We start from the raw sequence: 27,581 nt of genomic DNA, 5'->3' as shown, positions 1-27,581 counted from the left end.
CTGTAAGACCTGCAAATAAAATATGAGATTTGGAGGTTGACATTTTCAGTGATGACGTTTCGTTCAAAATGAATAGCCTGGGACAATAGGGCATTTGCACGCAAGGCAGTTTTGTACATGTACAGTATGTACTGTGATACCTCATTGTAGAGTTGGGGTAGTTCTGTGGGGTGGAGGCGGGATATGTTGGTCTGTCATATATGTCCCATGAAGTTTCTTTCTTTCTGTATGCATGTTTTATTTAATCAATAAATATTGTATCACAAAAAAAGAAAAAAAAGAAAGATACATGTGTTTATGACAAATTTCTCAATGCAGCAGCTGAACATTTTGTATTTAGGGCACTGACCTGGCGGTCAGCGAAGGCCTTATTGAAACTGAAGGAATTATTGTCTCAAATGAATCACATTTTTGAGGGGCTTGTGGTGTTTCAAAAAGTTGTGAAACTTTGCATCACATCAGGAGTGGCAAAAAAATGTACGTGTGATATGGATTTGGCAAAATGGCTTGCCCCAACACTTTAGCCCCGCCCTCTTTCATCACTCATGAAGCATTTGGCACAGACTCTTGTAGGAAGAATGCACTGCACTCAGCAGAGTTCCTGTTTCTTTGTGCCTGGCCACGTTGACCGGCATCCTGCCAGTACCCCTGACACGCGAGAAGGTGCTAGGGCCTGATCATTGCTGCTTGCAGTTTTAATTCACATTTGTGATTTATTTTGATAAGATATATATTCATTGACAAATTAAGAAGACTTAAAGGGACTGTTTGTAAGAATAAAAAATGCTTGTTAACAGCGACACCTGTGGCCGTTAACGAAAGTCAGCGTCGGGCTCGCGCTTGTGCTCACTCTAAATAGACATGAACGAACATCGCTCAAAACAGTGAGGCAACACACGTCAGCTAAAACCACAATATCAATCTATATTTCACCTGCTTGGCAGTAATGTTAGCTGACCAGACGAAGGTCTCTGCATGAATCACTGCCGATCCTAGTGTTGGCTTTTCCTGCCTCAGCCTCCTGACCGCGGTCAGAAGGACCAGGGGAGACACCAGAGTTTTGGTCGGAGACGATATCGTTTCTCGCTGTGGGGCCCCGTCACTTCATAAGACACGGGAAACCTCTGTTGGTCTGGAGGAGCTGCAGCATTTATTTCTGAACAAACATCCACTGTACATTCACTAGATATTATCAGAGCTACTAACTCTTCTGCAGTGTGTAGTGTGCGCGCATAAACGTGAGAGTGGAGCGAAATAGCGAGAACGAGCGCGGCGTGTAAGTGAAGGCAGGCAGGCAGGGGAGCAGAGGAGCAGGGTACAGCAGAGACTCCGGCCCTGGAGACCAAAGCTACGGTCTCCCCCGCATCCTCCGACCGCAGCCAACACGATTTTGCAAGACGGGCTTCACTAGATATAACTTTTTTAGTTTTGGTGCTTCCTTGTACTGTGTGGGAGTCTGAGTCTGAACAGCGTAGCCACATGCGAGCGCGCATGGGACACCGACCTGGATTGATTCATACGTGTAAGAAGTTACAAACAGTCCCTTTAACATATGGATTATGATTTAAAACAGTACATTTTCACCAGAGTTACAGGACCAGTGTGTATCAATTAGGGGGATCTATTAGCAGAAATGGAATATAATATTAATAAGTATGTTTTCTTTAGTGTATAATTTAGTGTATATATTGTGTATACACCTGATAATATGAATCATTGTGTTTTCGTTACCTTAGAATGAGCCGTTTATATCTACATAAGGAGCAGGTCCTCTCCACAGAGTTCCCCATGTTGCACCGCCAACTTTCCTAGATTAGCCCAGAACGGACGAACCAAACACTCAACTTTTCCTGTTTGGGCCAGAGTCGATAAAGTTACTCACTCCTGTCGCCGCCGCTCTCTCTCTTGCTTCACCACTCGTCTCCCACGTACACACACACTCTACACCCTGGCTCTGTTATACTGTAAATAGCTCTAGAGAGACCACTCGCGTTTCCCCATCGGCCACCGTAGTTCTCCAACAGACTTGGCACACAGGAGAGACTTCAATTGGTTACAATCTCAACCTCATCACTAGATACCTCCAGACCCTACACACTGGACCTTTAAATCAATCAGACTGTATATAAATCACAGATCGGCATACAACGATCACATTGCAGTAGATTCTTTCCACTATAGTGTCAGCTAAAAAAACAGAACATGCAGTTCTTCTCTTTATCATTTTTGTTAATATAAAGCTAAATTTGGCCAACAGTTGAGGAGGTCACACTTCCTGATATTCAAATGGCCACACTATTTTCTACCTTCGCTGGATCCATGTATGTGTATGGGACCGCCATACCCTCGTTTCTGGCTTTGATGACCGCACCTAACACTTGAAGGTCTCCTTGAAAAGCCTTTATCACCTTGCAGGGAATCTCCTCACTGAAATGGTCTTCTGGGTACTGGCCGAGAGCGACCTGATGACATGAAAGGTACATTTAAAACGTTTTTTTTTCCCACTAACATTTTAATGTTTATCAAACAAACTATTGGCAAAAAGTTTTCAGTGGCTCAAAGAGGGTATTTTTGTTCACTGACTTATTGACCTACTTGAACATAAATGTGATTTTTGTAATACATTTTTCATGAAGTCTTGGGCACTTACGAAGTCAGAGGACTGCTTGCTGAGTAGCCACAGGGTGGACATTCCCTGGACTGTTGTGTTGACGTCAGGAAACGTCTCTAGCATCCTGGCCTCACTTGCTGTCCCCTTTGTGGTTGGTGGAGGAAGTTGCAGGGAGATGGGAGTGTTGGGCATCCAGCCACCATAGTCATACTGCAATGAATGAATGTAGATTGATAGATGACTGATTAATACTTTTTGAAGCCACACCATGTCAGTCGGTCCACTAGTTTGGATTGGAACAAAGACATTCATGGTCCCCAGAGGATGAATATTAATGACTTTGGTGGACTTTTCCTCTTGCGCCATCATGAGGTTAACATTTGTGGTTTTCAGAGAAATGCCTTTACAACTTTCAGCTGGATTGTCATTATGTGATCTCAGGATGACCTGTGATAACTTTTGGATGATCGTCTCACTTTTCATCCATCACCATCATCGGGTCAAAATTTGGTAACACTTAATAATACAGCCCGTGATTTATATAGTGTAATTTCCCAACATTGACCATGTATTACCTCTTAACGTACAGTGTAATATCGTCATATGAATCAGTATATAGAAAATATGTACCAGTTCCTAAATTTAGGTCCAGCGTAATAAGGGAGTAATAAGTGGGACTTTTAAAAGAAAGGAGAAATAAGTTATACTGTAAGTATTTTAGTTAGTACTGGGTAACTTTAGATATTAGATATATTTTAGAGGAAAGGAGAAATGATTTATACTGTAACTGTCACAGGCGTGCCTTTGGCCGGCAAGCTACACCCACACTCCAGGGATTTGTAATGCCTATGTATTGTATTTCATTGTATGATTTGGATTGAGAACAAGTGAAGAAATGGGTCTATACTTTCGAAAATGTTCCTCTCTAGCAGGCAAGAGCACGCACATATGATCACAGGAGGAAAAAACTAACAGAAGAATAATAGCTATAGAAGAAAAGAAAATAAGTAATAGCTAATTAGTTAGTAATTAACAAGTTAAGAGCCAATAAGAAACGAAGAACAGTTTCATGTTAATTGCAGAATAAAAACCTTTTATATTTACTTTTAATTATAGAGTAAGAAATAAAAGGGTAAGAACAGGAGAACAGTGTATAATTAAGACCGCACCCCTAAGCTCACTGTGTAATTAAATGGTATGAACAGGGGCACAGCACACACTTTGATGTTACTGCGTGACTAAAGGGGACATATCATGAAAAACTCACTTTTTCAGTGCTCATGCATCTACATTTGGGTATCCACTAACTACCTACTAACCCACAAACTCTGAAATAAGACAACCCAGTCAATTTTTTATGGGCTGCATAGATCAGAAAACATGCGACTCAGCTGGCCATTCAGATTTGTCTCCCCTTCCTATGTCACATGCAGGTTCATTAGAATATATCGCCCACAGCTTGAGAACTACCTTTGCAAAGGTGCGCCATATTTTTCTCCCAGTCTCTCTTTTTTGGGAGGGGGTTTTAAAGAGACAGGCACTAAGGCGGAGCATTTCAGACAGAAAGTGAATAAAGGTTTATTCAGTGGGTGTAGCTTGCCTGCCAAAGGCACACCTGTAAGTAATTATTGTGCTGTAATGAGCAAAGGGTTTATTTTTATTGCACAACACCCAGTAGCATATTACGTTTTAATAGCACATCACAACTGCAAAATAAGTCATGCCATAATTACTTCAGAGGTACAGCAGGATGTCATTGTTGTCAACTGTTAGATTCTGTCTACCAGTGCTGTACCTCGTATAGGCGCCCAGTATTTACGAAATACTTATCAATCATTTTTAATTTTCTCTAAAAATCCCAGTAGGTACACAGTAGACAATAGGCCTACTTACTAAACGACTTACAGAATAACTTATTTCTCCCTTTCTCTAAAATTACCAATTGTTATTCCCTTAACCAGCTGTAACTACATTTAAGTATCAGGAACAAGTACAGTATGCATGTTATGTACTGATTCATGAGACGATATTAAACCAAAAGTTAAGAGGAAATACAAGGTAAATGTTGAGAAATTACATTATAAATCAAGGAATGTATTATAAAGTATTAACCAAAATGTTTACTTGTCCAATACTTTGGTCAAAATACCTACAAAACTAACTTTGTGTTTTGTGCTAATTACCAAATGTTCATATGCTAACATAGTAAACTAAGATTGTGATCTTAATAAGCATTATACTTGCTAAAAGTCAGTATGTTAGCATTTGTTTCATTTAGCTCAAAGCATCACTGTGTCAAAGTGCAGCCTCACAGACCTGCTGGCTGTAGACTCTCGTTTGTGTCATCCCTCTCTTTCCAGTTCAGAAAAAAACTACAAAACCTCATGAATCCATTGCACAAATAAAGCAACTTTATAATTGATCATGCCAGTAAATTAAAAGGCTTCACCTGTCCAGTGTTCACAGCCGAGTGCTGTGCTGAGCCAGTGAAGATCACCATGGTGACAAACTTGACCAACGCAGCCACGGTGGTAAAGCTCTGAGGAATTCCTGAGAATTAGAGGGAACAAACTACATTACTTAAAGACATATAGATGACTAAATTAAAGTTTGACTTATGATTGCATTATAATGGTATATAAATGTGCACATTTATCATCATTAGATTGAGCTTTTCTTTAAAGCTCACCCGTGCTTGGGAAAGGAATCCATGTTCAAAAATGTCCGAAATCCACTTCTGCAGTTCGGAGTCATTCTTGACATCAGCGTCATTCTTGTAGTAGACACTGAGCACTCCCTGCACAAACCTTTGAGAAATGTGGACAAGTTCAAGTTCTGTGCCTCTGGTGACAGTGAATGCTACAAAAGAGCATGTTCAACACAAATTTTTGTTGCAATAAAAAATGCATTAAGATGCACTAACTGAAAGAAATTATGCAAATAAACCGTCGGTAAAAAGCAGAAGAAGGGGTAAACCCAACACACATGTTGCAGCTTGACTGATGAAAAAAAACAGTATGAGAAAACTAACTGAGTGAGAGAACAAAAGCTAGCTGGTAGAGAGGGCAGGATTTGGGCTCTGATTTTTCTAATATCAGGACATCTGTACTACCTGTGGATGATATCCCAAAGCTTGAGTCCATCATCCCTGTAGTAGAAGTTCGGCACATCCTCCATCCCACGCTCAGCAATGTCCTCTGGTATGCAGAGGGAGCTGTAGGTCACTGAGGACAGTGATTTCTTCAGAAATGGCATCATATCCTCTCCACCAGAAGCTACAAACTAAGGAACAGAGTTAAATATGTAAGGAATATAGTTAGAGGCAAATACTGTACATGATACTGAAAAAAACAAATATTGATGATCGAATGAGCGTGTTGGTCTTTTCGTACCTTTTCGAAAAATCCACCATCAGATATTAGAAGACGTCGAGCTAAGAAGTTGATCTGCAGCGTGTAGCGAGTGTGAGGTACTAGGAGCTGAGGGAAAGAGGACACTCTGTTAGTGACACTATTACATGTTAACGAAATCAGAAATCTTGATGCTACTATACCATTTAGCGGTGAAATAATTTAATTGCAAATATACACAACAAACATTATGATTCATCAACTTTAGAAGATGCAAAAATCAGCAAGTTGAAAAAACTACAACTTCAGTAAGTTCAGTGTTCTTCCTTTCAGTTACCTTGTACAGGGGATGCACCATGGGCATGTTGCGCAGCAGTGACACGGCAAAAACTTCAGTCAGCAGATGAGTGCGCAGCAGGTGAACATTGAGTTCATGTTCATTGAAATCTGCATTTCTCACAAAAATCTTGGCCATCAACCAGTCGTACTCAGAATCAGTAGGAAAGAAGATGGGGTTGTCAGCTGCTGGAGTCTGCTTCAGCTGCAGGAGGAGGAAGAAAAAACACTTTCAGCAAGGTGGATGCTTCCTGTCGCAGGAGAACCTACATATTACAGTTTGAATGATGATAGCTTACATCTTTACTATGACCTATATTTGAGTACTAGTCTCACCTGAATAGCAATTGGCATCAGTTTATCATCAGGTGTTTTGTGGAGCAGGACCAGGGGAGCCATCAGGTACTGCTTCTTCCCATTGATGACGTTTGGTTTTATTCCATCCAAACTCTTGTAGTCACACAGGAATATGTTTCCTTTCTGTTTTAAATTTGAGTGAGGATGAGAAACAATTTGACTCACATGCATACAGTGTGAATATTACATACATAAAGTGAACATGGTAGTGCAACATACAATTACAAATTCAACATGTCATGGGGCAAAACATGATTCTAATACCAAGATCAATCAAAGTCAATACAATCACCTTCATTTCATCTTCCAAGTTACTCTGACCACGGATGTATACGTGGTCGTTAGGGACAGGAAAGTTACTGGGCAGAGCTGAACAACGTCGGATCAAAATGGGGTTGACACCATTCAGAAACTGGTAGCCAAAAAAAGCGTCCTCCTTCCAATGTTCCTTGACATAGTCTGGAGAAAGAAAAAAAGAGTTGTACTTCATTGAGTTTCAAACTTTGGGCTAGAAAATCTTACTTTGTTATCAGCTTGACTGTATCTTACTCTACAACTGTTATGAGTTTAACTGTAGACTGCATGTGAAACTGGAAAATGGGAAACAATGTGTAAAATTAGGAATCTTCTACATGTTTAGATACATACTGCACATGCTTCTTTCTGTCATATTTTCCCCCATTTAACGAGCCAAGTAAAGATCATTTCATTAAACTACTATGATAGTACCTGATATGTCAGTCCGTTTACCACAGAACACCCGACCGATATGACCAATGTCAGTCCACTTCTCCTTGCAACTAGTCAGTCCCTTCAGTTTCAGCTCAGTCAGCCTAGAAGATAAAATCAGAGAGAAACTTTATTACCCACATAATCTTAGGCAGGTCCATAGATAGATAGATATCTGACATATGTTGAGGCCTTCACCCAGTGGATGCAGTGAAGAAAAACTCTGTGGACTTGGTGTAGGAGAACTGGACCTCACAAGGCAGAGAAAGAGGGTCTTTTGACTTTATGCAGTGGGGTATTCCCTCTGCATACACAGACCACCTGAGAAAAATAGAGAAGAGAATAGTGGTAAGGAACTTTGGACAGTCTAGAAACCAGTGTAACTGCAGTTTTAATTTAGAGTATGCAAGCATAATATAATTGAAACAGTATAAAACATTTAAATATACCCTGGCAGATGTAACAGTGTCATATGGTGGTTAATTTATCATTATATATCATGAATATATTCAACCAAAGAGGGTTGGATGCATGTTAGTTTTGGGGTGCATATTGGGTATAAACTTTGAGCTCTCACCGATAGTCCTTCTCTCGTTGAATCAACTCCTGCTGGCGACTGTACCTACCAAGATGATGATCGTCTTCGAAGACTGTCAGAGCTTGAAGAAAAAAAAACAACGAAGTTTAAAATTGTTGATGTACAGTTTATATTGTGTTAGCATGAATTTACTCCAATCTCTTTATTATCTAACTTGCGAACCTGTCTTTTTTTAATGTCTTCTGAGGTCAATGAAAAGCTTACATAATGTCAGACAAGCTAATTACCACAAACCTGTTCCCTCTCTGAAACGGTGCACCTCGCTGCCAGTGATCCAGCGGTAGATGGGAAAGTTGTAGGTGTCTCCCTCAGGGGATTTCACCACCACCTTGTCTGGGAACCAAGAGTCTTCTGGCATTAGTGGGAGAGGTTGTTTGTCTATCTCTATCAGGACCAGTTTTCCAATGGATACAGAGCAGGACACCTTAAAACTAGACACCTGGAGTAACGACAGAAATGGTTTGAAAACATTTATACATTACGCAAAAGTTTATGCACACTTTTATCCAAACAACTTACATTAAGCGCATTCAATCATCTGCATACAACCCACAAATTGCAAGAATCATTTAAGTTCATCAACTTCATCTGCTTCAAGTGCTATATTTAGAAACAGTAAGGGATCTAGTAAGAGAAACTGTTGTGGAGCCAGGACAGCAAACACAAGATGAAAATAAAGTATATTTGATAACCAACAACTAAGCTGTAACATCACAATAATTAGCATACAAGTCCTGAATGTAGAAGGGTGGACAAAATCAAACTTGTGCAATATATTCACACTGCATAAAATAACAATGTTATGCAGTATTCAATGTGCCTAAAATCTCTTGAGGACGACTGTTACACATTTAAACATACAAAAAGCAATATTTCAGACTTACTACTCCGGCGATGAAGGATGAAGCTCCTTTTAAGCCCATGAGCCACTTATGTTCACTCTCCCCATCTGTGCCCACCAGCTTAATGAAGACGTTGTTTAAAGTGGTGGCATGAGTGATATTTGCAGTGGATACGGTCACTTTATAAGTCACCATTTTCACACTGGAAAGCATAAGAAATAATTGTCACTAGATGAACCTGAGTGCAAAAAAAACCTATTAAATACTGTGATCATAATAAAAATGACATTGGCACAATGACAGCAAATTTGTCTTTTCTCACCAATCGATTACAGTCTAATCATTACTAACTGAAATCATTTCATAAAGCTTCTCTTACCTGTTTATGAGACCGAGAAGTTCCTTAGATGAACTGCTCTTTTGATATAAGTAATCACTACTGATTCCTATATTGTTTTTTTTTTTGGGTGTTGGCTCTTGGCAGTAGCAATAAAAAACCTCTGGTGACGGAATGCTGGGCATGTATGAACAATTACTGCACTCGCCAAACGGCGGGAATGTTATGCAAACAGGGATGTGTTAAAGCAGCACTAGATCATTTGATAAAGATAAACCAACTTTTCCATTGTTAAGTGTGAGACAATAACAGTCAACTAAAAATATGAATTCTGATTAAATGCTAAAACAACAATAACCAACAACTACAGCTACACAGTTTATCCAGATTCAGATAGATTTATTATAAACAACTGTAACATGATAGTAATTGATTCAATCATTTTTGTTAAAGCATTAGCATGTAGAATTAAATAAGATAAGATAAGATAAGATAAGATAAGATAAGATTAACCTTTATTAACCCTTTGGGGGGATTCACGTGCCCAAGCAACAAAGTGGGTACAGAGGTACAGGTGTACAAAAAGATTATAAAACAATAAAAAGAAATACAGAATAAACATAGTGAATGAACATAGTGAATGGACATAGCGTGTACTATCCGTCAATAAAAAATGTAGCGTACAATAAATAGATGTAATATGTACAGTCTATAAAATGGTATATGGGATGTAGTGTAAAGTAAGTTTAAAAAGTGCACCAGTGGTTAGAAGAGGTGGCTGCAGGTAGTGCAGATAGTGCGTGTTTTAAGTTTAAGGTAGTGCAGTAAATAACCAAGTTCTTTTATAAATAAAATGTTTATTTAACTAACTACATGACTAAACTACAGAAAAACAGAAAATAAATGCATATATAAAGACATTGAATGAATAAAAGGAATAGAATGAATAAAGGGCAAATGAAGGAATACAGTGAATACAACGGTGAATATTTATGGATAGGAATTAATCAAATGTGACCAAGTCAATTCAGTGGTCCTATCAATTAAATTTGTTGTTTGATGTTTATCAATTAAATTTAGTTTTATGTATATTAATGCATCGTTCAGCATTTTGAGAATTTAAGAAGCAGCAGAGGAGACTGTGAAACAGGTTTATATTTTAAATTTAGGTATGAGCCTAGTTTATGGTTAAAGCTTACTGATGAATTTCTCTATTAGTCTAGCATCTAGCATCTAATCGTATTGATTTCTGCCGCAGTTTGACGAGTCAGAGTCAGAGTCAGAGTCAGAGTCAGATGAGGAAGCAGGAAGAGATCCCTGTGTTGCTTGTAGTTTTCTAGGTGTCTGTACAGGCTCTGGTGTCACTGGTGTGTCCAGCTAACCACTCCCATTTGAACATAAAGTTTAGATTCTGCATTTAAATTTCTTTTATCGGATTAATACTAATTCGCTTCACATAATTAATTGTTCTATATTTGAGATAAGGGCTCTTTCAGCTGTGGAATGATACCAAACACCTATATGATATAAACCACTAAATAAAACTTGACCAATTGAATTAAAATTAATTACAACAACCAATTACACAACATAAATGAGCTTTATTATTATAGCATATAGGTATACAAACACCACAACAGGCCTATATATATATATATATATATATATATAGCCATATGTATACTTATTACACAGTAAATGAATGGATAAGATTGATCTTAACATGTAGCACAGATCTGCCTCTCGACCCGGTGAGAGGCGAGGGGGAGGGTTTACGGTGTCGGTGAGATTCTGTGGGCATTGATGAGATAAAAGTTAGTGAGTTGATTATCATGAACTTAATTATATATGTTGTTTAAGCATATGTAACAGTGAAAAGGGGTCACAAACAAAGTTAAAAAGGTGTCATATACTTTAAGTAGACTAAAAAAATATATATTAAAAATATAATGATTAACTGAGGGATTAGTGTGCACCCAAATTTGTGTTTAAGATCTCTGGGGACAAATAGCATGCGTATATCAAAATAATATGTAGAGGGACCAAGTGACTATAAAAGGATAGGCCTACTTACCATTTTGCTTTGCAGCTTATGATTATTTATTTATTAGCATGAGCATTTGAGTTATCTAAACTGAAAATGACCAAACTAGATAAACTGAACTAAAGTTAAAGTAAGATGTGGATTTTACCTCTTCAAAAGAAAGCTTGAGACAGGGTTGACGTCATGGTGGAAGGGAAGGCCAATCTAATAATTTAAATTTCCTTCTTGTTACAAGCATGTACATGTCAATAAAATTACTTTTATTATAACATAGCACATCAATTAAAGTACATGTTAATTTGCATTAAATGTCAGTTTAATTTGCTGCTGCACCTGGTCTTGGCAGCAGCTCGGAGCACGCTGCCTTCTTTGAGTCTCTGGCTGGCGTCCTGGAAAGGGCTCCGACTGGGGACTCTGTTGTTCTCCTGGGGGACTTCAACGCTCACATGGGCAATGATGGAGAAACCTGGAGGGGGGTGATTGGGAGGCACGGCCTGCCTGAGCTGAACCCGAGTAGTGTTTTGTTGTTGGAATTCATAGTTTGTCCATAACAAACACCATGTTCGAGCATAGGGCTTTTCACGTGTACTTGGTACCAGAGCACCCTAGGCCAATGATCTATGATCGACTTTGTGGTTGTATCGTCAGATCTGCGGCCGTATGTCTTGGACACTCGGGTGAAGAGAGGAGCGGAGCTGTCAACTGTACCACCTGGTGGTGAGTTGGATCAGATGGTGGGGGAGGCTGCCGGACAGACCTGAGAGTACCTCCAAGTCTGATGCCATGGTGGTCTGCATTTGGTGGATTGCTCACTCCGGGAGGGGAGTAAGTCTTTGCCCCAAGCGAAGGAGTTTAAGTATCTCGGGGTCTTGTTCACGAGTGAGGGAAAAATGGAGTGGGAGATGGAAAGGCGGTTCCGTGCAGCGTCGGCAGTCATGCGGGCGCTGTACGGGACCGTTGTGGTGAAGAGGCTCTCGATTCACCAGTCCATCTACCTTCCAACCCTCACCTATGGTCATGAGCTTTGGGTAGTGACCGAAAGAATGATATTGCGTATACAAGCGGCCGAAATGCAAAGGTCTATGGTAGACCCTTAAATGGGATCAAGAACAACACTTTACTTACTGACCTATATCAGTACAAGTTAAACATATTTACATGATAAAAACCTTTATTTGTATCATTAAAACAAAGCAGCAGCTTCACATTTTGTATTTAACATTCGTAATTTATTTGGATAAGATGCCCTGTATATTCATTGACGAACTAAGGAAAAGACTTAAGATGTTGATTATGATTTATACAGTACATTTTCACCACAGTTAAATCAATCAGACTATATAAAAATGACAAACCAGCATACAACGATCACATGCAATAGATTATTTCCACTATAGTATCAGTTAAAACATGCAGTTCTTCTCTTTCTCATTTGTGTTAATATGAAGCTGAATTTGGTCAACAGCTGAGGAGGTCACACCTTCTGATATTCAAATGGCCACACTATTTTCTACCTCCTCTGGATCCAAGTACGTGTATGGGACCTCCAGTTTCTGGTTTCTGACTTTGATGACCGCACTTAACACTTTAAGCTGTCCTTGAAACTCCCTCATCATATCGACGGCAGTCTCCTCACTGAAATGCTCTTCCGGGCAGTGGCCGAGGGGGGCCTGATGACATCAATGAAAAATTAAAAACTATTGTCAATATAATGTACAGCTCTAGGAAGTGACCAAGAGTTTTTTTTCAGTGGCTCAAAGAGGTATTTTTGCTCTAATGAATGACATATTAACCTACTTTACACAACTTGAACATAAATGTTATTTATGTAATTCATTTTCATGAAGTCTTGGCTACTTACGAAGTCAGAGGACTGCTGGCTAAGTAGCCACAGGGTGGACATTCCCTGAACTGTTGTGGCGACATCAGGGAACGTCTCCAGCATCGTGGCCTCGCTTGTTGTGCCCTTTGTGGTTGGTGGAGGACGTTGCAGGGAGATGGGAGTGTTGGGCATCCAGCCACCATAGTCATACTGCAATGAATGAATGAATGATTGATAGATAACTGATTAATACTTTTTGAAGCCGAGCCATGTCAGTCGGTCCACTACTTTGGTCCCCACTGAAATATTTCAACAACTGTTGGATGTAGTGCCATCAAATTTGGATTGGAAGACATGCATGGTCCCCAGAGGATGAATCCTAATGACTTTGGTGATCACCTGATTTTTCATGTAGTGCCTCCATGAGGTGAACATTTGTGGTTTTCCGAGAAATGTCTCGACAACTTTCAGCTGGATTGTCATTAAATTTAGTTCAGACATTCATGTTGACCTCAGGATGACCTGTGATAACTTTGGTGACCCTCTGACTTTTCATCCTAGTGTCACCATCAGGCAAAAATGTACCTAGTACCTAACCTGCCTAGTACTGTACCCACTAGGTGCCCAGTATTTACAAAAATACTTTCAGTATCAATCATTTCTCCTGTCCTCTAAAATACCCAGTGGAGAATAGGCCAACTTACTAAAATGCTTACAGTATAACGTATTTCTTTTTTCTATACCCAGTAGTTACTCGCTTGTTCTGCTGTACCTACATGTAAGTATCAGTAGGAACTGGTACAGTTAGTATTTCATATACTGATTCATGAGACGATATTACACCGTTAAGAAGTATTACCAGGCAAAAGTTGAGAAATTACACTATATATCAAGGGCTGTATTATAAAGTATTACCCACATTTTTCATTTTTCCAATACTTTGGTTTATGACCAAATACCTGCAAATCTAATGACATTCCCATCAGCTTACTCTGTCTTTTGTGTTGATTACCATATGTTCGCATGCATTATAATTGTATAAAATCATCCCAGTAAATTAAAAGGCTTCACCTGTCCAGTGTTCACAGCCGAGTGCTGTGCTGAGCCAGTGAAGATCACCATGGTGACAAACTTGACCAACTCAGGCACGGTGGCAAAGCTCTGAGGAATTCCTGAGAATTAGAGGGAACAAACTACATTACTTAAAGACGTCTATGACTAAATTAAAATTTTCCTTATGATGATGATATGATAAGATAATTGAACATAAATGGCCACATTTACCATCATTAAGACTGACCTTTTATTTAAAGCTCACCTGTCTCTGCTTGGGAAAGGAATCCATGTTCAAAAATGTCCGAAATCCACTTCTGCAGTTCGGAGTCTTTCTGGACCTCATCGTCATTCTTGTAGTAGAAGGTGATCATTCCCTTCACATACCTTTGAGAAATGTGGATAAGTTCTGTAAAAAACACTCCTACTTGAATTATACATTTTACACACTGCAGTAAGACACTCTTTTTTTTACGACAATTTAATGCCCATCTCTTTAAAATGATGATAATTTAAAATGAAAATAGTTTTAAAATGTTTTTTAAAAAAATTGGTGCACTATTTGACACAGTGGACCATAAAACTTTAAAGGAATAGTTTGACATTTTGGGAAGCATACTTGCTTTCTTGCTGAGAGTTAGATGAGAGGATTGATACAACTCATATTTGTGCGTTACGTGTGGAGCTACAGCTGGATGGAAATTAACTTAGCTTAGCATAAAGACTGGAAGCAGTTAGCCTGGCTTGCTTTTAAGTTTGAAGTTTGCATGCTGCAACTATTTCTTGGTAAACATGATGGCCATGATGAAAGAAATCCTTTATAAGAAAATGAACTGTGTTGCATTAGAGAACAAAAGCTAGCTAGAGAAGGCCGGCTTTGGTCTCTTATTTTCCAATATCAGGACATCTGTAGCCTACTACCTGGAGATGATATCCCAAAGCTTGATTCCATCATCCCTGTAGTAGAAGTTCGGCACATCCTCCATCCCTCGCTCAGCAATGTCGTCTCGTATGCAGAGGGAGCTGTAGGTCAGTGAGTTCTGTGATTTCTTCAGAAATGGCATCATATCCTCTCCACCAGAAGCTGCAAACTAGAGAACAGTTAAATATGTTAAGAATGTAGTTAGAGGCAAATACTGTACATGATATTGAAAAAACAAACATTGTTTAGGTAATGAGCGTGTTGGTCTTTTCATACCTTTGAGAAAACTCCACTGTCAGATATTAGAACAAGTCGAGCCAAGAAGTTGATCTGCAGCGTGTAGCGAGTGTGAGCTATGAGGAGCTGAGAGAAAGAGGGATCTCTGTTAGTGACAACATGTTCTATACCATTTAGCAGTGAAAAACTTGAAAATATATACACACTAAAACATTATGATTCATCAACATGGACGATATAAAAATCAGAAAGTTTTAAAAACTGCAATTTCAGTAAGTTCAGTATTCTCTCTTTCAGTTACCTTGTACAGGGGATGCACCATGGGCATGTTGCGCAGCAGTGACACGGCAAAAACTTCAGCCAGCAGATGAGTGCGCAGCAGGTGAACGTTGAGTTGATGCTCGTTGAAATCTGCACTTCTCACGAAAATCTTGGCCGTCAACCAGTCGTACTCAGAATCCGTAGGAAAGAAGATGGGGTTGTCAGCTGCTGGAGTCTGCTTCAGCTGCAGGAGAAGGAAGGAGGATGTGGTTCATTCAATCCATTCAATTTATTACCAGTATTGGTCAATCATGTTTAAGGATTCTTTGCAATTGTTGTATGTACATACATCAATGCTTTTGTGCATGCTAAATTCTCATGGCTTTGACATAGGGAAAGAGGGAGGCAGGCTGAATTGACAATACTTAAAATGTTGCTTTACTCTGATCCATCTTCTTTATATATATTTGCACTATATTAGTGTAATTTTACAAAAGGTATTTCTATGTTCTCTGTACATATGACATCTATAGTGTTGCATGTGTCTCCATCCAGGAAGAGGGATCACTTCTCTGTTCTTCCTGATCCGAATCAAGGGCCTAGAGAGAGCGGGTTTCTTATATTGGACAGTTTGTAAAGCCATTTCAGGCTTTGGCTTGACTTGTGTTCGCATCAGACTCAACTGTCAGCCTGTCAAACTTGGATATGGCTGTGGGAGGATTCTTCTTACCTGGCTAGGGCTCAGGTAGGAAGAAATAAACTGCTTTTGCTAGCAGAGGATTCAACATACTAGCCATGGTAGCTGCTACTTGTAAAGAACCCAGTTACTTGCTTCAAGAACACTTTCAGCAAGGTGGATGCTTCCTGTCGCAGGAGAACCTTCATCTTACAGTTTGAATGACTGTTGCTTTAATCAAGACTCTAACTTACATCTTAATATTAATCAATATTAATAATCTATTAGCTATTTTTGAGTGCTAATCTTACCTGAATAGCAATTGGCATCAGTTTATCATCAGGTGTTTTGTGGAGCAGGACCAGGGGAGCCATCAGGTACTGCTGCTTCCCATTGATGATGTTTGCTTTTATTCCATCCAAACTTTTGTAGTCCAACAGGAATATGTTTCCATTCTGTTTTAAATTTGAGTGAGGGGAGAAAAGATTTGACTCACATGTATACAGTGTGAATATTACATACATAAAGTGAACATGGTAGTGCAACATACAATTACAAGTTTAACATGTCATGGGGCAAAACATGATTCTAAAACCAAGATCAATCAAGATCAAGATGATCACCTTAATTTCATCTTCCAAGTTACTCCCACCATGGATGAAGACCATGTCGTTAGTAACAGGAAAGTTACAGGGCAGAGTTGAACAACGTCGGATCAACATGGGGTTGACACCATTTAGATACTGGTAGCCAAAAAAAGCGTCGTCCTTCCAATGTTCCTTGACATAGTCTGGAGAAAGAACAGAGTTGAACATCATTGAGTTTCAAAGCTTAAGCTTGAAAATCTTACTCTACCACTGTTATCAGCTTAACTTTCCACGTCATGTGAAACTGGAAAACGGGAAACAATAATACACAGAATGCAGAGCCACAGACATGATTGGACACTTTCTAGTGTTTCAATGTCAGAGTCTTGATTGTATGCAATTAAATACAGTCACTAGTTTTCTTATGAGCAAAGATTAAAATTAGGAGTCTTCTACATGTTTAGATACATACACATTTCCTTCTGTCACATATCTTTCCCATTTAATGAGCCAAGTAAAGCTAAGCAAAGCTAATTACCACCCGGCTGTAGCTCCATCTGCAGTGTGAGTTGTATCAATCTTCTCATCTAACTCTCAGCAATAAATCAAGTATGCTTCCAAAAACTATTCCTCGTAAGATCCACTGTGTCAAATATAGCACCAAATTTAAAACTATAAAAAATGTTTTTAAAACTAATTAAAAAGAACTGATCATTTTCATGTTTAGATACATACACATTTCCTTATGTCACATTTCATCCCATTTGATGAGCCAAGTAAAGAAGCCAATATACTGGTCAGTAGTCAGTAGAATCTAATGGCTCATAACGGGAATAACTAGAATTATCGCCTCACAGTTGTGAGCCTCCGCCAACCAGTCAAGTATCAATTTACATGCATGTCTGTCCAAAATGTCATCAGTTCATCATTTTATCCTATTAGATATTTTTGTGAAATTGTCATAATTATCATATCAATTCTTGAATTTAAAATTCTAATCAGTTCATCCTTGAGTCCAAGTGAATATTTGTGCCAAATATGAAGAAATTTGCTCAAGGCGTTCCTGAGATATCACTTTCATGAGAATGGGACAGACATAAGGTCACAGTGACCTTGACCTTTGACCACCAAAATCGAATCATTTTATCCGTCAGTCCAAATGGACATTTGTGCCAAATTTTAAGAACTTCCCTCCAGTTCCTGAATGTTCCTGGAGGGAATTTCTTGCGTTCACGAGAATGGGTCGGGTGTGTGACAGACAACTCAAAAACATAATGCTTCCAGCCACGGCTGTCGCAGAGGCATAAACATTTGCTGCTATCCTTTTTCTCTTCAGCGAATAGCGATTTGCCTACTGACTGCTTATCTCCATGGATAGAGTCGTCGCTTCGTAAGTGCCTGACGTGTCCCGGCCTAGTCGCCGGGACGGATCTTCACGACTCGTGCTTCGAGTGCCTTAGCGCAAACTATGCAGAGAGCGGTGTTGAGCAGCCATCAGCCTGCCAGGCCTGCTGAGCACTGCCCAAGATTCAATGGTAGCAGCGGTGGGATCACTCCACCAACGCTACGTGATGACTATGCGATACAAGTGAGATCGATGCTGTCGAGATCCCGCCCCCAGCTGCCAGTGTTCTGCTGCTGCCTACGGTCATTCCCGCTGAGACACCGGCCTCGTCTGCAGATGATTATGATGACAACAATATCTTATCGGTGTCTGGTATATCAGCATCCCGACATCTCTCCGCAGGGACTTCCGGAAGTGATGCCCATCGCAACCCTGGCTCTATCTATTGAGCGTGGAGAGGTTGTGTGGCTCTGCCTCTATCTGTTTGGCGTGGAGAGGAGGTTGTGTTGCTCTGGCTCTATCTATTTGGCGTGGAGAGGTTGTTTGGCTCTGGCTCTATCTGTTTGGCGTGGAGAGGAGGTTGTGTTGCCCTGGCTCTATCTATTTGGCGTGGAGAGGAGGTTGTGTGCCTCTGGCTCTATCTGTTTGTCGTGGAGAGGAGGTTGTGTTGCTCTGGCTCTACCTGTTTGGCGTGGAGAGGAGGTCGCGTTGCTCTGGCTCTATCTATTTGTCGTGGAGAGGAGGTTGTGTTGCTCTGGCTCTATCTATTTGTCGTGGAGAGGAGGTTGTGTTGCTCTGGCTCTATCTATTTTGGCATGGAGAGGAAGTCATGTTGCTCTGGCTCTACCTATTTGGCTTGGAGAGGAGGTTGTGTGGCTCTGGCTATATCTGTTTGCCGTGGAGAGGAAGTCGTGTTGCTCTGGCTCTATCTGTTTTGGCGTGGAGAGGAGGTCATGTTGCTCTGGCTCTATCTTTTTGGTGTGGAGAGGAGGTTGTGTTTCTCTGGCTCCATCTGTTTGGCGTGGAGAGGTTGTTTGGCTCTGGCTCTATCTGTTTGGCGTGAAGAGGAGGTTGTGTTGCCCTGGCTCTATCTATTTGGCGTGGAGAGGAGGTTGTGTGCCTCTGGCTCTATCTATTTGGCGTGTAGAGGAGGTTGTGTGCCTCTGGCTCTATCTGTTTGGCGTGGAGAGGAGGTTGTGTTGCTCTGGCTCTATCTATTTTGGCATGGAGAGGAGGTCATGTTGCTCTGGCTCTACCTGTTTGACGTGGAGAGGAGGTTGTGTTGCTCTAGCTCTATCTATTTGTCGTGGAGAGGAGGTTGTGTTGCTCTGGCTCTATCTATTTTGGCATGGAGAGGAAGTCATGTTGCTCTGGCTCTACCTATTTGGCTTGGAGAGGAGGTTGTGTGGCTCTGGCTATATCTGTTTGCCGTGGAGAGGAAGTCGTGTTGCTCTGGCTCTATCTGTTTTGGCGTGGAGAGGAGGTCATGTTGCTCTGGCTCTATCTTTTTGGTTTGGAGAGGAGGTCGTGTTTCTCTGGCTCCATCTGTTTGGCGGCGGAATGCTGCTTGACATCCTCCTGGATCCACCTTCTCACATACATTATATGTATTATCTTTTGTCATATGGATTGTCTATGTTTTATTTTCATTATGTTGTTTCTCTCTACACACAACATCTATTGCACGTCTGTTCATCCTGGAAGGACTGTACTGTAAAGGACAGAGGGTGTCGTATCCTGTACAGATTGTTAAGCCCCCCCGAGGCACATTAGGGATTTGGGATTTGGGGCTATACAAAAGAAATTGACTTGACTTGAAAATTGACTTACCATTTCCCCCTTGGGAGAGAACAACCTGCGCTACTGGGGGTCCCCACAACACCTGTTGAAGGGAACGCCGCTGGGACGAGTGATCTCTTACGTCACTGTTTGGTTAATTAGAGGGCTGTCTCCTGCCACTATTAAAGTGTATGCAGCAGCCATTTCTTCTCAATACCTTACAGAATTCTTTCAGGTTGAGGGTTATACAGTTGGATGCTTTTTGTCTTCCACCCCATGTAGGGGACAGGGAGGCAAAGTTTTATCTGCTTTGCCCAGTTTGTGTGTTGGCATGTTATGTTGAGTGCACGGCCCCCATCAGACGCACTGAACAGCTGTTTGTGTGCTTCAGGAATTGTGTGGCCGGTAAAGCCCTATCCAAGAAACGCCTGGCGGGATGGCTTTGTAAGTGCATCATCTTCCAAGCCTATAGGCAGGCGGGAAGAGAACCTCACTGTGGTCCATCCTGTGGCAGTGTGGCGGTCTCGTTCGGTGGGTTGAGTGTCGAGGACAAACAGTATGTATGGCGGCAGCGTGGTCGATGCCCTGTCCATTCATACGGTTCTATTTCTTGGACATGTCGGGCTCATTTTCAAGGTCTGTGCTCGCTGGAACTACACAGGACCGGCGGAAAGGGTGGGGTGTGTATTGGTTGTATTGCACCTGACCCCCCTCTGGGCATGATACACCTACATGTCCCTGTGCTCCTTGACGACCAGGGGAATGTCGTGTGCAGGGTGTCTATTGCTTGTGTTTTGACCCCTGCAAGGTTAGACCATAGCTCTACTAGTTCAGTTGCGTACTAACTGGGTTGGCTAGGGCCCCCTACTTCTCCGCTGTGGTGGCCTAGGACATAAAGAAGTAGGTGGGCTCCGGAGACTAACCTCTACCTGGTCAAGATCAGTGTGCTTGGGTCGATGTTATGTTGCGACAGGGCGTGCGTTCGTCAGGCTCCACCCACTGTTCCCATAGAGTCCAGTAGAGGGCGGAGCCTTCTACTAAGGAGCCCTGTCGCTCGCTGAAGAGGGTGTAGGGTAGCAGACAGTGTGTGCTGCCTTATATACTGTGGGGTCCTGATTGGCTGGCTACGTTTACGCAAATTTTCAGTGGGAGAATACATGCTCGCTATTGGAGGAGAGTTTTACCCATAGAGTGTGCTTATAGAACTATGGTTGCAATTTCGCTAACTTCGTTATAATGTTTTTTAGGTAGAAATACCGTTGAATATCTGAATGAAAACAGTTGAATGTACTATTATGCATGCAGTATCAAGTATTTCATTAAACTATCATGATAGTACCTGATATGTCAGTCCGTTTGAACCAGAACACCCTATTGAGAGCATCTATATCAGGCCAGTTCTCCTTGGAATCAGCAAGTCCTTTCAGTTGCAGCTCAGTGATCCTAGAAAATAAAAATAGAGTAACTTTATTATGAAGCCTTAAATCACGAATGATAGACAGTTGCATAGTTACATAGATAGATATCTATTTGAAGACCTCACCCAGTGGATACATCGAAGAGAAACTCTGTGGTCTTGGTGAAGGAGAAGCGGACCTCAGCAGGCAGAGAAAGTGGGCCGTCTGTCTTTATGTTGTGGGGTATTCCCTCTGCATACACATCCCAGCTGAGAAAAATCAAGAAGAGGAGAGTAGTGAGGAATGTTGGACAGTCTAGATACCAGTGTATTTGCAGTTTTAATTTAGAATATGCAAGCATAATATAATTGACACATATTCAATATTGCAATCTTGCAAGTTACGTTTCAGTATTATACATTTAAATATACCCTGGCAGATGTAACAATGGCATATGGTGGTTTATTTATCATTATATATCATGAATATATTCAACCAAAGAGGCTTGGATGCATGTTAGTTTTGGGGTACACAAAGGTAAAATGTGTATAAGCTCTGAGTTCTCACCGATAGTCATCCGCTCTCAGTTTCAGCTCCTGCTCCCGATCGTACCTGCCAAGAGCATGGTCGTCTTCAAAGACTCTCAGAGCTTGAACAAAGAACCATACCAGTTTAAAGGTTTAAAATGTATTTATACAATCTGTTAGCATGAATTTACTCCAGCCTCTTTATTGTCTAACTTGCAGAACTTGTCTTTCTTTTATGTCTTTTGAGGTCAGTGAACAGCGTACAGGATGTTACACAAGCTAATTACAACAAACCTGTTCCCTCTCTGAAGCGGTGCACCTCGCTGTCAGTGTTCCAGCGGTAGACGGGAAAGTTGTAGATGTCTCCCTCAGGGGATTTCACTACCACCTTGGTTGGGAACCAGTTGTCTTCTGGAAACAGTAGGAGACGCTGTTTGTCTAGCTCTATCAGGACCAGTTTTCCAAGGGAGACGGGGTTGGACACTGTAAAACTAGACTCCTGGAATAACGACAGAAATGATTTGAAAACATCAATACAATACATTACATATATTTAGCTGACACTTTTATCCAAAGTGACTTAAAATAAGTGTATTCAACCCCAAATTTGCAGAAATCTTGCAACGTCATCAACTTAATCAAATTTACATAATACAATATCATATAGAGAGTCTGAGTTGGCAAGGGTTCCTATCAGCTGTTCTAAATTGATATTTAATGTGCCTCTAATCTATAAAGTATTGGCAAAGTTGAGACAGCGTGTTATACATTTAGAGGGATATTTCAGACTTACTGCTCCGCTGAAGAAGGCTAAAAGCCCTTTGAAGCCAAAGAGCCAACTGCGTTCGCTCTCGCCATCTGTTCCCACCAACTTAATGAAGACATTGTTAAAAGTGGTGGCACTGGTGCGATAGCCAGTGGATACGGTCACTTCATAATCCAGCATTTTCACACTGGAAAGCAGAAGAATCCTGGTGGGGAGAGAATAATAATAACCATTCACAGCACTGATCAGGTTACCTGTCACTAGATGAAACTGAGCGCAAAAAAACTTTAAATTACTGGTATCACAATGAAATGACATTGGAAAAAGATATAACAACTCAAATTTAATTTTTCTTTTAAATTTATAAAGCATCCCTCTTACCGGCTAATGAGACCAAGAAGTTCTTTTGACGAACTACTACTTTGAGACAAGTAATCACCACCTCTTTTTATATATACTGTTTTATGGGGGTGTCTTGTTTGTCGCAATAGTCAGCTCTGGTGATGCAATGGACAGGTACAAACAGACAGTTACCGCAACTGTAAACATGATCATGCAATATGTAATCATGTCTTCTGGCAGCGTTAGCTCATCATTTAAGATAAACCAGTTTTTCCACCGTTGCATGTGACAACATCACAGTCAACTGAAAATATCAGAAAACAAAGCATTCACTTACACAGTTTATCCAGATTCATTAGATAGTTTTATTATAAACAACTGTAACATGATAATAACCAATTTTTTTTATGGTATGGCAAAGACACAATATGCAGTAGAGACAATTCATTGACAAGGTAAATGCAAAGTTATGAAATCACCAAATGCACAAATCACTGAGTTATTTTTATTGTTTCTAACACAAACATACACTTAATGGCCACTTTATTTGGTACACCTGTACAATTTAATGCAATTCAATGCAACAGCTTTGTCATATAAGTATATAATGTTCAGTTTTTGTTGACATTGTCAGAAATGCGTTTACTCAATTACATGTTTATTAATGAGGTCATAGTTAAAGGTGGTGTTGTACTGGACTATAGTGAGAGGAGTGCTCCCCTTTTACATCTCTGAATATAATGCAGTCCGATACAACACCACCACTAACTATGGCCTAGTCAATGCTAAAACATATAACATATATCACCTTTCTCACAGTGTAAAAAAAAAACTGAGCAATATACAGCTGTATTGGATTGTATTAGAAAGCACAGGTATACCTAATAAAGTGTCCACTGAGTATATAACACAGTTCCCTAGATCAACTGGCTCAGAACAGACAGGCTGACATACATCATCATATTTATGGTCATAGACAGCTCAATTTATCAGTGCAAAGCTAATAAAACACATAGCAGTTGTTCCAAAAAAAATAATTGATTCAATCATTCAGGGGATTATTTCAATGCAATTTTTCATTTTGCACAACAGTTTAATTAGAATGTGTTAAAAAAAAAAGTCAATTTGTTTCGTTGCTTCAATATCAGCTCAAAATGCAATATACAGTCTTTCTACTCGTCCCTTTTGTGAGTGTGAAGCTGAGGTATGTGGGTCAGATCTGAGGGGAGGGAACAGTCAGGAGTCCAGTGGGCTTCAGCTTGTTGATCCCTCCATCCAGGGTACAAACACGTTGGAAATTTACCTTTACCAGGTGAGCTGCAAACTGTGAAGACATTTTAAAAAAAGAAGTGAAAAACAGTTATATTTATAAGTACCCATCAGCTCACACGACTCCAACATCATTATGTGGTTTTCTTGAGTTAATACTCACCGGACATGAGAAATAACATCTTTACACTAAGGCTGGGCAATATATCAATATTATATCGATATTGTGATATGATACTCGATATCGTCTTTTTGGATATCGTAATATCGTGATATGGCAATATATCGTAATATCGTGATATGTCTTTTCCTGGTTTCAAAGGCTGCATTACAGTAAAGTGATGTTATTTTCTGAACTTACCACACTGTTCTAGCTGTTCTATTATTTGCCTTTATCCACTTAGTCATTATATCCACATTACTGATGATAAGTTATCAAAAATCTCATTGTGTAAATATTTTGTGAAAGCACCAATAGTCAACCCTACAATATTGTCACGATATCATTATTGAAGTATTTTGTCAAAATTATTGTGATATTTGTATTTCTCAATATAGCCCAGTCCTACTTTACACAAAAACAGCCCTTCAACAATTAGGAAACACTGTATGTTACGTTACACATGTATGTGTAACATATTACATTATGTGTCTGGTTTGTCAGTGTTGGAGAAGACACAAGACAAAAACTGTGACTTTGAGGAAGTAAAGTGAAATTTAAAGAGACAACAAATGATTTTGCAGACAAGAAAAGGAACTTGTCTAAACTGAACCTGCCTTAGGCTTTTCTCTGTCACATGCTTTTGTGTACTCACTGTTGATAAAACAACCCTCTGTACTTACTGTAGACACACCTTCTAATACAATGTACTGTGATGCAATATCTGCAGTAACTGCAGACTCAAAGATTACCATAAAGTTAATTCAACACCTCTCTGACATTGTCTCAACACAAATCTGACTGAAACATAATACTGTAAGCTAAAAAAAAATACTAAATAAGGTACCAAATATTGCAGGGATATTGTTTTAAATTGAACAGACTTTTTGTAGTTGTGTAAGGAGTTGGGAATCTGATTATGAAACCTCTGTATCTGATTCCAAGATTTCATCATACACCGCAGTTATTACAAAAACTGGAATTAACGAATTGATGAATGAACTTCAGTTGTGTCATGCAATGTATCATCAGGAGTTTACTCTGAGATGCACAGCTTTAATTACATGTCAGGGGCAAAAAGCAACTCGTATTTTCTGTCCATTAAGGCTTCACTGAATTTGCCATATTCTCTTATCTTCTGCCTGGTAGTTTATCTGTACTCACAGTCTACAGATATATCTAGGCATTCAACATTAATGCCTAATGTGGCAGTGCTGTCCTAAAGGTTAGAGCTTGAGACCGCAAGGTTGCTGGTTCAATCTCCCGGACTGGAAGGATAAATCTGGGTGGGGAAAGTGAAAAGCAGCGCTTGCCCCTGACGAGTGGTCAGGGACCGTCTACAAAGTGCAACGCCAAAAAGAGTTGCTACAAAAATATTCAATATCTTCACTATTATACAGTGTAGTGATACCGAAATCACTCTACACATCATCAACGGTCTCTTCCTGGTTATACTACAACGCTTATTTTGGAAAAATGTGCTTTTGCATAATTTTGGTGAATTTATAATGGGAAAAATATTCAATGCACTTTGTGGACGGTCCCTGACCACTGGTCTCACAGCCAATGTTCAATGACCAATGTTATGTGTCCAGCTCAGAAGACGGCTTGTTTTGATTTAAATGAAAAAAAATGCTGGGAGGCTCACAGGCTCACAAAGCCATGCTCTCTACTACTTTGGTTCTGGTAGAAAAATTTAAATTGAAAATAAAGAAAATTAGGTAAAATAAGGAGTGAACAACTTATGTGCAAAACAAATCTTTCTGAACAACTGTATTGATTAACTGGCCGATTCATTCAGTTAATTTCATTCATGTGTCTACCATAAAGTAACAAAACCAAACTTTTGTCTGCTTGGGTTGTTGCTCACACACTCGGAGGGGTTCATGAGTACAGTTAAAAAAATTCAGATTCAATCAGCTGAAATGCCCACATAAAAACAGAGCGTGAAGAATCAGGCTTACCTCTGAATGCCAATAGGGTTTAAATGTTAAAGTTGTACAGTAAAGCCTGAGCACATGGAGAGCAGACTCATTGCTTTGCCCCAGAGCTAATGATAATGCCACTGGTGCGGTGCACACAGATGTGGATGGCATTTAAGCACAATTGAGTCCTTTTATCGACCTTTAATTTCGTGACCAGCACGACTGAAAGGTCTGATGAATTACTGAGGTTGAAACTCAAATGTGGAATTTCAAGTGTGGGGTTGGTCATGGTGGTGGTGGTGTGTGTGTGTGTGTGTGTGTGTGTATGTGTGTGTGTGTGGCGGGGGAATAGTCATCATACTTGCCTGTGTGATGATGAAGATGGTGATCAATGATCATACTTAATACAAAATGATGATAATGTTAAAACATAATTACACTAATGCCTGTGTAACAACACTGATTAATGCTTCAGCTTATAGCACATGATGATTACTGTGCAAAATAGTAGAGCTATGACCACGCTCTGATAACATGAGCCATAAACAGTTCAGAAACAGCTGTATTTACACTCCAGTTTCTCTGCAGATGAATTCTTCCACTACTCTCTGTTATGGTTATTTTTAACCAGGTTAGAAACAGATATATTTCTGCTGCTCCCTAAAAAATTCAGGACTCGTGTCTCTTCAATTAAGGAGAACGACTTATTTCCCTCTCTTACTTTCCAACATATAGAAGGAGGACATCTTTTCTAAATTGGGATGTTGCCCGAAGCAATGTCCCTGCTGAGTTTTTTTTTAATTTAAGTTTGGTTAATTTATTCCAAAGAAAGCACAAAAGAAGAATTTATAATGATCAATATGGTTCTCTGTTCTGTTACGCTGAAGCGAGCAAAGTTATTTTTGTGCACTGAAATGTCAAAGACAATGATTTATGTAAAATACAGCTTCAGCCTCGGCTAAGGTCCTAGTGTCTTTAAGAACAGAGGCAAAAACGCAGTAGGTTTTTATTATACTGTACTGTACTCACTGTACTGTATAATAAAAACCTAACCTTTCAAATGCACAAAGACTTATGGCTACTTCAGGACTTCCAGGGATTTCTCCAGGCTGCTGTGGATTTGACAAGACACCGATCTGGATATGGGGGATTAGTGCCTTAGCTAAATCTTTTATGTATAACAAGACTAGGGACTGGGCTACACGATATGAGGAAAATATGTGATAACGCTGTTGAACAACACAATAACAATATTTTCTATAAATAAACAGATATTAACGTGTACACAGTTCTGCTATTCTGCTGCTTT

General features: G+C 40.0%; 3 protein-coding genes and 1 long non-coding RNA gene across 6 annotated transcripts in view; 1 reads left to right on the top strand and 3 right to left on the bottom strand.

The window, feature by feature from the left end:
* Positions 1–1,829: 1,829 nt before the first annotated feature.
* Positions 1,830–9,266, bottom strand: LOC119485292 (polyunsaturated fatty acid lipoxygenase ALOX15B-like). Its single transcript, XM_037764781.1, has 15 exons — positions 9,203–9,266; positions 8,866–9,025; positions 8,216–8,420; positions 7,961–8,042; positions 7,582–7,704; positions 7,384–7,487; positions 6,947–7,113; positions 6,634–6,777; positions 6,299–6,502; positions 6,004–6,090; positions 5,724–5,893; positions 5,306–5,418; positions 5,061–5,170; positions 2,651–2,821; positions 1,830–2,462 (listed from the first exon to the last, which is right to left on the bottom strand). Exons 2-15 carry the CDS (start codon positions 9,016–9,018, stop codon positions 2,283–2,285), a joined length of 2,013 nt encoding a protein of 670 aa, XP_037620709.1. The 5' UTR covers positions 9,019–9,025; positions 9,203–9,266; the 3' UTR covers positions 1,830–2,282.
* Positions 4,770–19,120, top strand: LOC119485293. Its single transcript, XR_005206243.1, has 3 exons — positions 4,770–4,783; positions 10,969–10,974; positions 18,975–19,120. It is a non-coding gene; the product is annotated as an uncharacterized LOC119485293 (long non-coding RNA).
* On the bottom strand, positions 12,358–23,006 carry LOC119485290 (arachidonate 12-lipoxygenase, 12R-type-like). Its single transcript, XM_037764779.1, has 15 exons — positions 22,958–23,006; positions 22,604–22,781; positions 22,105–22,309; positions 21,851–21,932; positions 21,430–21,552; positions 21,226–21,329; positions 16,799–16,965; positions 16,487–16,630; positions 15,540–15,743; positions 15,278–15,364; positions 15,001–15,170; positions 14,345–14,466; positions 14,098–14,198; positions 13,066–13,236; positions 12,358–12,874 (listed from the first exon to the last, which is right to left on the bottom strand). The coding sequence occupies exons 2-15, from the start codon at positions 22,754–22,756 to the stop codon at positions 12,695–12,697; spliced, it is 2,013 nt and encodes a 670-aa protein (XP_037620707.1). The 5' UTR covers positions 22,757–22,781; positions 22,958–23,006; the 3' UTR covers positions 12,358–12,694.
* A 257-nt stretch (positions 23,007–23,263) lies between these two features.
* The window catches only part of tbck (TBC1 domain containing kinase), a 55,692-nt gene continuing 51,374 nt past the window's right edge, over positions 23,264–27,581 (bottom strand). For all 3 annotated transcript variants that reach the window (XM_037764478.1, XM_037764477.1, XM_037764476.1), the window contains exon 26: positions 23,264–24,242. In XM_037764478.1, the coding sequence (XP_037620406.1) occupies positions 24,132–24,242 (111 nt within the window). In that variant the 3' untranslated portion in view covers positions 23,264–24,131. The remainder of the gene's footprint in view (positions 24,243–27,581) is intronic.

This window comes from Sebastes umbrosus, chromosome 3 (assembly GCF_015220745.1).
Source record: "Sebastes umbrosus isolate fSebUmb1 chromosome 3, fSebUmb1.pri, whole genome shotgun sequence".
NCBI lineage: Eukaryota > Metazoa > Chordata > Actinopteri > Perciformes > Sebastidae > Sebastes > Sebastes umbrosus.
This window is presented reverse-complemented; position numbering and strand designations above follow the sequence as displayed.